The 12,048-nt window shown below is 30.7% G+C and overlaps 2 protein-coding genes and 1 long non-coding RNA gene across 7 annotated transcripts; 2 read left to right on the top strand and 1 right to left on the bottom strand.

Annotated features, from left to right (window-relative positions):
• The first annotated feature begins 421 nt into the window (after window positions 1–421).
• LOC114414056 lies at window positions 422–1,210 on the top strand. The gene is made up of 2 exons (XR_003667108.1): window positions 422–498; window positions 796–1,210. It is a non-coding gene; the product is annotated as an uncharacterized LOC114414056 (long non-coding RNA).
• Window positions 1,211–5,362: 4,152 nt separating this feature from the next.
• On the top strand, window positions 5,363–6,367 carry LOC114415088 (auxin-responsive protein SAUR72-like). The gene has a single exon (XM_028379617.1). The coding sequence runs from the start codon at window positions 5,561–5,563 to the stop codon at window positions 6,074–6,076; it is 516 nt and encodes a 171-aa protein (XP_028235418.1). The 5' UTR covers window positions 5,363–5,560; the 3' UTR covers window positions 6,077–6,367.
• Window positions 6,368–7,599: 1,232 nt separating this feature from the next.
• Window positions 7,600–11,287, bottom strand: LOC114415087. 5 transcript variants are annotated; one of them, XM_028379616.1, is made up of 4 exons: window positions 11,103–11,287; window positions 10,902–11,000; window positions 10,766–10,803; window positions 7,600–7,888 (listed from the first exon to the last, which is right to left on the bottom strand). In XM_028379616.1, the coding sequence occupies exons 1-4, from the start codon at window positions 11,167–11,169 to the stop codon at window positions 7,823–7,825; spliced, it is 270 nt and encodes an 89-aa protein (XP_028235417.1). In that variant the 5' UTR covers window positions 11,170–11,287; the 3' UTR covers window positions 7,600–7,822. The 5 variants fall into 5 exon arrangements, 4 of the variants coding, with proteins under 4 accessions (XP_028235417.1, XP_028235415.1, XP_028235416.1 ...); XM_028379614.1 differs by having other exon boundaries at window positions 10,871–11,000; window positions 11,103–11,283; XR_003667312.1 differs by lacking the exon at window positions 10,766–10,803 and having other exon boundaries at window positions 10,871–11,000; window positions 11,103–11,280.
• Between the last annotated feature and the right edge of the window lie 761 nt (window positions 11,288–12,048).

Here is a 12,048-nt window from a genome sequence, read left to right as displayed (position 1 = left end):
ATTGGGTAAATTAAGTTCTTTCATGTAAGCAATCATATAGTTAGAGTATATGAGTAAATATAAATGATAATTGAATAATATTAAATAGAGAAAAATCATTAATATTATATTAAGAGTAATTTTTGTAAACTAAGTCTTAACATATTCATATTTTGAATCAACAATTGCTTTATCATTTCAAGTATTTATTTTTCTTTCCTTGCACGTGTTAAATAATTAATTTCATTTTATATTAATTTATTTTTGATGTTTTGTCTCACAAATATTTAAATTAATTTATTAATTACTTAAAAATTAGATAAACATAACTTTAAGTACAAATAGAGTTCTTATAATCTCAAATGTGGTACATCCATTTTACTTTACTACTTTAAAAAAAGTAATAAGAATGAAAAATGAAAAGTTGGTGTTATTCAAAACCCCTACCAATTATAAAATCTCCAATCTCCCAGAATAATGACTTGATGCACTTGCCTATGATGCAAACTTTTAATCAACGTTAGATTCTTTCTATTCTATGATTAGGTCCAGAAAGTAGAACCTATTTGGGTCGGTGGGATAACAAAGAAACAATAAAAATTAGAAAATTGGAATTGCAAATTGTTTCTCTTGTTTTGCTTTTAATTTTTCAGAGGTGGTTGGTTTGAATGATGTTTTGGGTTTTTCTGCTTTGGGAGACAAATTGGAGGGTGTGGTAGCTAATTATATAATTGTTTAAACTCGATGATGATCCTAGAAACTATGTTCCTTCGCTGCTCATGTTCAGCTTATTGGGGTTTCCCTTCTTCTTTGCAGAAATCTTACTTTGATATAAAGAGAGAGAAAAATGCCCCTGCGGAGAACTGTTCGAACCTGTTGGAAGTGACGGAGAAGAGGAAGGAGAGGGGAAAAACTGTCGCTGCCACTGGAAACCTCCTTCGACGGTGGCGCATGGCGACACACAGTGGCCACCGACTATGGTGCCGCGGTGGCGGGGAGAGGTTGTGGAGGTCAGTGGAGTTGGGTAAAAATAATATATATTTTTTTAGTGAGGAAAAATAATCCTATACAGAGAGTGTATTGTATAAAGGTATAGACTAGATGAATCTTATGATATTTAAAAGTGGTGCATCATGAACCACTTGTGGTAGTAGTCCATCTTAGGCTCCGTCCAAGTTGTAATATGCATGCAACTTATTCTTCAATCTCTAAAATTAAATTAATTTCAAGAGTCTCTCTTTCTACATTTTGTCCGTCAAAAGTTAACTTTTGTTAAGTAACAGTAACTAAAACTTATTTGATGGTTAATCGTTAATACGAGTGGAAACCAATATGACCTTTTAATTTGTTCACATTAATAATCACATAAAAATTATTCTAGTAACTTATGCATGTTTGAATTTTCGTCTAATTTGTAGTGATACATGTTTCGAGACACATCCAGTAAAGGAACGCAAAACACCTCTTCAATATATTTGCGAAATGCCATTTCGAGGTTAACCCATGACTAATTTTCATGATCTATATACTCTTAATTGTCAAATAAACACTCGTGTTATCATTATGTAACATATGTTAACCCATGACTAATTTTCATTAACGTATTGTAAATTGAAGTGAAGTTTTTGGAATTAATGAAATTTTAATGGCTAATTACTAATACTTTATAATTTCAGGAACTATTTTGATCAATTCAGTCATAATTGTATGATTACCTCTTACATATTTAGAATGAAGTTTAATGTGGAATCACAGGGAATCTTAGTTAATAACAATAAGAAATGCAACATGAGACCTATATGTCGTTTGCCTTTTTCCTAAACACAATGTATCCTAAGCAAGCATATATGTTGCTTCTTTCTATCAAATAATGAAATGGATTTTGGTTATGTATATAATTGATGAAATGCAAAGGCCATATATGATTTTTTTTTTTTTTTTAAGGAAAAGGCCATATATGATGCAGAAAACAATTATTATTGTTTTCTTGTTCCAATGATTCTGTTATGGTTCAAGTGACTGCTAAAAAATAATCACCGGCCATTCAGTGATACTTTGCTAGCTATTCTCTTCAATATCACCATGCAAATGCAACGCATTGTTAAGTTATCTCAAATGGTGCAACGGAATGCGGATCTATGGTCGGAGATAATTGTCGAATTAGAGCAAAAAGTCCAATGGCACTTAGTTTTTTTCTAGCAGCTAGCATCTTAATTTTTTATTAATTTAGTTTTTTTTAGCAGCTAGCATCTTAATATTTTATTAATTTTGTTCAGCAATACAAATTGATCACCTTCACCTCCATTCAGTAACTGTTGACGTAGTTAAGCACGCTTGATTTCTTTTACAACTAGTTATCGTTACATTAAACTGTAAAATTAATTAGGTGTCTATTTTATTTATTTTTATAATTAGAGGTATCTAAAACTTTTTATTTAACACCTAGCTAGCTAATTCTTTCATAGAATCGGTCTAATTCGAGAATAATGTGATACGTCTGATTAGGATTTCATACTCACAAGTTAGGAATCAAATATCAAATTTTGGTTAAATCATTTAAGTGTTGGATCATTTGTATCAATAATTTTTTATTTTATTATAAGACAAAAATTTCATTATGTTTTTTGATATATTTTTTGCTTAAATTTGTAAACAAAATATGTTAAAGGGCATAAGTAAAAAAGTGTTGTTTTTCAATTAAATTTAATTTGGAGTGTATTAATTTTAGTTTTAATTTTAATTTGCTAATTATTATAAATAAACTTATTTCAAATTCTTTCATGGGTAGAATATAATGTACCAAATTCTTTCACCCGAAACTTTTTCTCTTTCGAAGTTTATTAATTTACGCGCCATTAGATTGACGTACTTCTTGAAGTTGAACATATTTAAATGGCAATTTCGTTGTTAGCCACGTACGAGGAATTACAATAGAAATAGAAAATCTGTATAAATTCAGCAAGAAACCTAGAACTTTAAGTCTTTTCATAGCTGGAGCGATGATTTGATTATTTTAGTCTTTCTTCTAAGAAAACAACAGAAGAGTAGTTATCTTTCTTTTTCTTCAATTTCACCACCTATTCCTAAGTGCATTGAACCTGTAAAAATGAAATTATCTTAAAGTTGAACATGGACCTAGATTTAAACTCTGAAAAACTGACTCAGCCTTCGTCTAGGTCTTTTAATGCCGTATGTAGTGGGAACTTCGATTTTTATCTAATATTATATATATCATCTTCCCAACCCTCAATCAACAGAAAAATATGCATTTCTAAAAAAAAAAAAACTGAAAAATATGCAAGAAATTTATATAGGAAAATTCCTGTAGATATTTAAAGATATGTTTAATTTTTTTCTCTTAAATTAAAATTGTAAAAAAAATTGAAACATAAAAATCTATACAGATTTTTAAGTGAATTTAAATATGCATGAAAAAAAATCATATAATAAGTAGATCTGTAGCAAAATTTACAGGAAATTTCTGCAACAATAATATTACGAGATTTCTTCTGGAAAATCCCCATTTATAAAATCTAACTCGTATTTAGTGATGAGACTAAAATAAAATAAAAACCAAAAAAATATGAGCATAATAAACACTTAATCAAGCTAATGTTTAATATTCATCAGATAATTTAACAAGTAGTAATAGAGATTGTATATAAATAACAAAATTACTCATTCAGAAGATTATGAACACCCTAATTAATTTTTCCTGGAAAATAAATAACTTTTATCTTTAAAAAATATCAATTTAAAATTTAAAATAAAAGTATGTTAACTTTCGTTGGCGCTTGACTTCCAATTCGTTAGTCTTATTTCATCAATCGATATAGTCCATTTCCAAATAAATCTTAAAACAACAAGAAAAAAAAATGAAAAAAAAGTGGGATGTGATTGGAGAAGTGAACTTGCTTTCAGCTTCAGTCTTTGGTTCCATCTACAAAGCGAGCAAGCATGCGCATAGCAGATAGACATAAACAACGAAGAAAAAACAAGATTAAGGTAATGCAACAAATTAATAAATCAGATATATATAGCTGCGTTTGCAAACTAGACAAACAGGAAGCAAAGAATTTTTTATTAAATAAGCGTGCTAATAAAATGTCAATCATGTGCCATTGAAGTGAAAAGTTGATAAAATTCTTTAAATTGGTGTAGTATGAAAGGGTCTATAAAAAAGAGTTAAGAACCTCAGATGATGTTAGCTGTTTGAAATGCTCTTATCATTTCTTAGACTTAGCTAGTTATCATATTTCTTCATCTTATGATTTATTTTCTTAATTAGTCAGGATGATTATTTATCACTCTAGGTTTTATGAACATATCAAATACATTTACATTATAATGTACATCTTAATTAACATCAATTCAGTTTTTTATTCTCATTTTTTTCTCTTTAATTTTTCTTCCTCTCTTTTAATACACATCAAAGGTGTATACACTCTTTTCAATAGAATTGGTCACTAATACACTCGATCGACGTAAAATGAATGATTTGAAAAATGTGAAAAACGATAATCACTATTTGATTCAAGCATAGGGATTTGTCTCAATTCGACATAATGAACCTAATTACACGCAATGTATGAACATACATTTTGTAAAAAAATAAATAATTGACTATTTTGATGGGTGTAGCGTTTTCATTTTTTTAAAATTTTTCTTTATAGATCCAACTATGTGACCTAAAGGGATTTGCAGTTTTTTTTAAAACAATTTTTAGATAAAAAATCATCTGACCCAATTTTCAGATTGTCTAATTCAGTTTTAATGTTCACAAAAAAATCATCCATTTATAAATTAAACACCTCTAGTCTAACTCTATCCAAAGGCTTGGTTGATTTTGGGTTACCAATCTTGAATTTTCTGTATAAAACTGAAGTCTTTTTCTTTGATACATTGCGCGGTTCAAACAGGTCTATAGTGCATGCGTTTGATGTTGAACGTAACGGTAGGTACACATGTACAGTTGCGTTGTACGAGGGCATGCACCTTGACTGTTTATATAGGACTTCGCGTTGGAAACCAAATCACTAATCACCCCCTATATATCTTTCAGGCTTTCAATAAGTCAAATATGGTGAAATAATACCTATTTAATTAATCATTGATGATATTATATTTACTCGTAAATCTCTCAGACCTAGTCATCCTTGATTTAAATTAATCAAAACCACGGTGGACTTAACTTTCAAAACAAAGAATGGTGAGGTAGAAGGAAAGCTCTGACTTGCACTAATCACTCACATGCGAAGCATGGGAAACGCAACTTGACGTTTAACTCATCCTAACTTGGACAACATTTTTTTGTTGATTTTCTCATGCATGCATGTGATATAGAAATGCCAAATACTGCTTATAAATATAATATATTCCTCGTTAATAGAATTGAACCTTTTAATATTGAGAATCATCAAAGCATAAGCCTTCTATAAATTGGAGCTAGCCATCCAAAGAGAAAACCAGGTTTTAATCCCATAACCATTAATTCCTCTAGCAACAACCCCTTATGATATTGATATATAGCCAACTGAAATAACCCTAAACCCCCATAATATAGAGGGTTCCACTTTCCACCATGGATTCTCCAAAGAAACCTAACAAGATCAGAGATATTGTGAGGCTTCAACAGATCCTTAAGAAATGGAGAAGGGTAGCCAACTCTTCAAAAACAAGCAGAAGTAACAACAGTAACAACAACACCAGCAGCAGAAGCATCAACTTTCTGAAAAGAACACTTTCCATATCTGAACGTGAAGGAGGAGGATCAAGCAGCAACGTTGTTCCCAAGGGCTATGTAGCTGTTTGTGTTGGAGTGGACCTTAACAGGTTCGTTATACCAACCGAATATTTGGGCCACCAAGCCTTTCTCATGTTACTCAGAGAGGCTGAGGAAGAATTTGGGTTTGAACAAACTGGGGTTCTGAGAATTCCTTGTGAAGTGTCAGTGTTCGAGAGTATCTTGAAGATAGTGGAGAGAAAGGACAAGTTTTTCACTCAGAAATGCAGATTAAGCCTTGAGAAGATGATGGGATACTGTTCCTCAAACAACCTTGCTTATTCTCACCAACCTCAAAGTCCAATGTGCAGATAGATAGCTTAGGATTTTGTGACCATTTTAATTAATTATACATTTTTTTTTCTTTTTCTTTTGCTCTTTTGTGGAAGCCAAATTAATAAATGTGAGATAACCCATTTAAGCAACGAATACAACTTTCATTGTCTAAAATGTTGTATTTTAGGGATTAATATTTTGTCTCACGCAATTTTGGATCAGGGTGATGATAAGGCAACAGCTTCCCTAAATGACAAATCTGAATACTACTTGCTAATTTACTATTCTCTAGAATAGGAAGTTTTGGTATTTTATATTTTAATTCATAAATTCATTTTTACCTTGATATATCTTATTTAATTTTATTCTTACCCCTATTAGGAATTAGCAAACTTGTGATCACACACATTCAGTATGATACGGAAGTTCTTTAAAAACACCTTCCTGTTGAAGTTATTTACTTTCAGTTTACGAAGGATACAAATACTTAGTGAATCAAGAAATATTATTTGTTCGAAAGAATCAATCCAAATCTTTGAGCTGAATTAGCTCAATTAGACGTCGCCCGTAGAGTGTAGTTTCAGAAGAGAAATACTTAACCATTTTTTCCATGACTCTAAACTTAATATATCATTTAATAAAATAAAAAATTACATGTTTTAAAAGGGAACTATGCTGTGCATTTATGAAACACTACCCATTTAGACGTTTCAGAAACAAACTTTGCCTACAATTGATAATTAAGCAGCATGAAAAATTTCAGAGAGGGCCGCACAAACCCAGCTTTTAATAATAACGCTTGGATCCGTGAGAATTTTTTTTTTTTTTATCTTCATCTCTATTTTCTTGTCTATATCATATTTATATTATTTTTTCTTTCTTTTCTCAAAGTGTATATTAGCATTAGGTGTCCATGGACTCTGGATTATTTAAGTTTCAATTTGTTCGGAATTCCGATTGATTAGCCCCGTGAATAGATTTTCATATCTTAATTAAGAAAGACTAGTTGATGATTTTTTTCTTAAGAAAGACTAGTCTAGACTCTCGGTCATTGAGCATCCGAAAAAAAAAGTTGAAGAATAATAATTTATAAACACTTCATTTTTTAAACATTCTATCAATATTTTTCCTTTTTTTCTCTCTTGTCTTATCACATATCACCTATCATATGCCTATATTTTTTTTCTTTTTTCTTTCTTTCACTAGATTTTAAATTGCATTTGTGATCTCTAGAAATCATTTTTGAAAATAGAAAACATTACACATTATTTTTAGTTTTTAATGTATTTAAGTTACACTTTTATTAAATATATATTTTATTTTCTTAATAAATACTGTTAATAAAACATTTGTTATAGTTGAAAAGGCAATTGTCGAAGTTGTATACTAGTTATCGATCGTGTAGCGTCCTTAAGATATGATTCTTTATTAAAGGTGGTTTTTGAGAAATTGTATTTATACATTATGCTTGCAGAAGTTTTTAACAGGAAAAAGAAGAGAAGAGAAAAAAGCGGCATGTGAAATAAGATGATTGGTGTAATGGACAAATAAAGAGAGATGAATAATAAGAAAGTATAATAATAATAATAATATATATGTTGTATGAATGATATGTATAATACAAGTAATTATCTTTGTGAAGTCAAATCTTTGATATCTCAGAGTGCCCACATGCGAGATCTCCAAGTGATGATTGGATGAAAGCTGGAAATAAACATACGGATAATCTACGGAATTGTCCTATCTTAGAACCATATGTCATTGTTTCCCTTCATTTGAATTCCCCTAGCTCCCATGTGCCTTTTGTAAAATCATTGAAATTACAAGTTGCAATGCCAGGCCCAGGATCATCTGCACTAGGCAAAACACATGTTTCAATAGGGCAGTTGCATGCACTCAATAATATTAAATTGTAGTCATTCCTTCGGATCTATAAATAAGATCAAAAATCTTACTCATTTTAAATTTATAGATGACATACTGAGTTTAATTTTGATCTTATTTATTTTAGTGTAATTTTTTTTCTATATTGTCGTTTCATGATATATTATTGTCAATGTCATGTTATTTACTAAGAATTTAAATTAACAACACAGCAGTAGAAATTGAACACAGTGATCACATGCCGGCATTCATTTCAAGCAGCTGAAAACACGTGTAAACAATGAAACTTGAGAAATCAGCCCTCGTTATCTGTGGTATATCACAAGACTAGACTTTAATTACAAGCTTCTGTAACATATGGAATCTTCCATTAAGTTCAAGAAGACTTATGTTAACTACTATAATGTAGCACATGGTCAAATAATTAATATGCACGCTATTCATCAATTTAACAGCAAAACATCATTTAGAGGTTACCAGTGTTGCAGTTTCTTAAGAAAGTGTATATTTACAACATGCAAATCAAACATATATATTGACAATGTACGTAGCATTTAAAATGCAACAGATTCCATTCAAACAAGGTACTAATACAGAGAAGTCAAATAGCTATATATCTTTAGATCCAAGTTCAAGAATGTGATATCTGTACTCCGGTCATGTGTAATCAGCTGAGAAAAAAAATCCAGAAGCGACTCCAGTCAGATTCCCAAGAACACCACGTGGTGCCTCCATATTTAAACTGTCATAATCATTAGAATATGTCTGTGTAATTGCAACTTGCATTGAGAGGAAATTCACATGCGAGCTAGTTTTATCCTTGTTCATTCACCTTGTTATGGAAAGAATGTATCTTTCAGAGACAAGATGGACTGATAAGGCGTTTCAAAGGAATTTTGCTTTGTTGTCCATATAATGGAGAACTTGCAACTCTTTATTTTCAACACTTACTTTTATTGAATTACATTTATGTAAGTTTTCCTAGTTTAGAAACTGAACCCATATTATTATTAATATTTACATGAATTTCATCCAATAAAATTGAATATATGGAAACGAGAGTATTAGAAAATATGTTATTGAAATTTTTTGGCCATCCAATGGTAATGACACCCTCAGCGTAACTCTTATCATCAAACAAGCAACCATGCACATTGATTTTACAAGGTTGCCCTGAGGATTTTTACTGGGATCAAGTGTTGTTTTTTTACAGCCCCTACTCTCTTTCAAGCTATCAATTTTTAATTTTTCAGACTCAAGTAGAAGGTTCAGGTTACAACATGCAACTCCAATACCAAAACACTGTTAACCACCTGAGAGGCTGAGACAGACTTGCACAAATGGAAGCTATAAGCTGTTAACCAAAACAAGTACATGCAGATATAATGATTGATTAGTTAAGTACACAATAAAACACCGTTTTGAAAAAGAAAAGCGTTACAAAGTAAACATACGAGTTGATTAAAATTTTCCCTTTCTTTGTAATTTATTGGGTTTCCTTTTGAACATGGTCTTTAGTAGTCTATTTATACTGCGATTATCAATTAAAACAGTTTATTATCTGCTTTCTTTGCTTCCAGGCTTATCTCATACTTCAAAGGATTAGTATCCCATGTAGGATTTTAAACCGTTACAGACAAACAGTTTCCATGAACCCCTGTTTTCTAATTGGATTTTAAAAGGATTAGTCATCTTTTTGCCACATCAAAATGTAAAATATAGAACAGAGGTAGAAAAAAAAATGTTCAGATGCTGAAGAATAAGTGGGGAAATAGAAAGGTTCAAAGGTTTGTACAATTACAAAATAAAAAGGAATGAACTTAAAAGAGTAAATCAGCTGTAAAAACAATCAGCAAACCTGGTTCATGCAATATTAACTTTGATATCAAGAATATTTATGACCTTTGATCATTTGCTAAAACTGCACTTGGTTTCCAATTGTTAATGAGTATTGAACAGGTCCCTTGGTGAAACTTGTCTGAACAAGAACAATTATACTGCATACTCCTCCTACATAAAAATTCTCTCAACTTTCTAATTATGATCAATTATCTTGTTTGTAAGTTTGTGAAATTGTGGAAAGAATATTAGCCACATGCCAGAAGTTTGAGGTAACTGCAAACAGCTAGAATTATTTGTTGAAGAGAAAATGCATAAGGAGTTAAATTTTTGCTTCTTAACATTGAATTGAATTTTTATAATCACAATTACTAGATATAAACCCATATGTATTCATACATTTTCCTTCTCCATTGGAGGTTTATCATTTATCATAAGACTGACTGACTTAGCTGCACTAAAAAATAATGAAAGGCAGGGGATGGCATAACAGAGACCATAATGTTCTTGCTTCTTAGTGATTCTCTCTAAATTCTGAGTCTCTAGCAGTGCGGAATCTCATCCTTAATTGATCGTTTTTAAAACAATTACCATGGTTGAAAAAGAATAAGATGACTCTATATAACACAATTAATCCTGGCATCCACTTGTAATCTAAAAAAATATATTTTAAAAAATAAAAAATAAGAGCTGAAGTTGAAAATGAACACTGGAAATCAATAATGCATGACAAGCTTTGAATATACAATTTTTTGAATGGCATTAGTTACAGTACAATCCATAAGAAATACAAAAATGATGACAGTAAAACAGTGAATCATATCTTACTATCTTTCTTCAATTATTTGACAAGTAGACGAAATCAATTTCTCTAAAAGTAGTAAAATTGTACAAGTAGGAGACGAGCAGGTGTGAAGAATGCAAAATAAACAAGAGAAAGAATGTTTGTTGCTGAATTTTGGCATTCAGTTCTGAGAATCGTTGAAATTAGGGAAAGTGACGCACTTGAAGACTTTGCAGTTTGAACACAAGACATATCCAAGCTGAAACAGAGAGAGTATTAATATATATGAATTGTGTTGCAAAATAAAGGAATAATTGATTGCTTACGGCTTTGCAGGAAGGACATCGAGGTAGGTACGTTTATTGTTTTGGGCTTTGACGTTGGTCTTTTGGCCATTACAGAAGTCACAAACTAGCCAGCCTGTTCCATTGCAAGGCTCACACATGATAACGGTCTCTGCAATAATACAATACAGCTATGAGATTGATGGAGGATATTAGGAAGTAAGAAAAGAAGAAGACCCTTGTTTTTGCTTTTATGCGTTGAGGAGGTACTTACGTGTTGTTGAAGGAAGGTAATTAAGAGACGGTGCTGCAACTGCAAATGTAAGGGACATGGTTGCCATTCCCCTGTCCTGTCTCAGTAGTGGACAATGGACATGCTTCCTCCTCCTCTTGTTATCCCATTTATCAACCTTTCCCTTTCTGACCTCCAAATGTGAATTTCATAATGGGATATAAAAAATAAATAAAAACCCAGGATAAATGGTATGTTTTGGAGCCCTTATCACTAAATTTTATAATTGAGACTACATGTAAATACTTTTTCAACGGAAATTTGAATATTAGTTACTTGTATAAAACACTAGCTCCTTCTTTAGCTAGATCCAACCCACTTGGTTCTCAAATAGAATTATATAATTCTTTCTCATGATAACATGAATTTTAGTAGACACAAAAAAATATAATAGATCAAATAAAGAAGTTTTTTTATAAAAAAAATTACATGCTTTATCAATTTTTTTTTTACTTTGCTTCGTCATCTAACAAAATCAAATAAAAACAACAAATTGATGAGGTGTTCGCGGGTTGATTCAGATTGTTTTTGGCTAAATTCAGACCCAACACAATTAAATTTGATCAGTTTGGTTTGATTCAATTTTTTTCGTTTTTTTAACCCAACTCAATCCATTTATAAACGGTTTGATTTGGTTCGGACCCAAAGATTATCCATTTGAATTTTGATTTTTTTTCTTAGAATTACTATTATCCAATACAATTATATCAAATGTCTGAAAGGAGTGAAATTGATTCATTTAAAACCATCAACATAATATTCTAGAATATATTAATACAAAATATTCTTCAACAATATTTACTATAACAGTGTGAATCATAATTATTTCCTACAAACTGATTTTTTATAATAAGTTTTGTTACCATCAGAATTGTTGCAATTATATTTGTTTAAACAAATGAACAAAGTATAATTCATTAATATTACA

This window comes from Glycine soja, chromosome 6 (assembly GCF_004193775.1).
Source record: "Glycine soja cultivar W05 chromosome 6, ASM419377v2, whole genome shotgun sequence".
Lineage (NCBI taxonomy): Eukaryota > Viridiplantae > Streptophyta > Magnoliopsida > Fabales > Fabaceae > Glycine > Glycine soja.
The sequence above is the reverse complement of the archived record's forward strand: the minus strand, read 5'-3'. Positions and strand labels throughout refer to the sequence as shown.

Bases quoted from the DNA above. Each gene is read 5' to 3' on its own strand.
- LOC114415088 (XM_028379617.1), top strand. From the start codon at position 5,561: ATGGATTCTCCAAAGAAACCTAACAAGATCAGAGATATTGTGAGGCTT.
- LOC114415087 (XM_028379613.1), bottom strand. From the start codon at position 11,169: ATGGCAACCATGTCCCTTACATTTGCAGTTGCAGCACCGTCTCTTAAT. The intron at 11,001-11,102 runs GTAAGTACCTCC...GTATTATTGCAG, and splicing joins TTACCTTCCTTCAACAACAC to AGACCGTTATCATGTGTGAG. The intron at 10,804-10,870 runs GTAAGCAATCAA...TCTCTGTTTCAG, and splicing joins GATGTCCTTCCTGCAAAGCC to CTTGGATATGTCTTGTGTTC.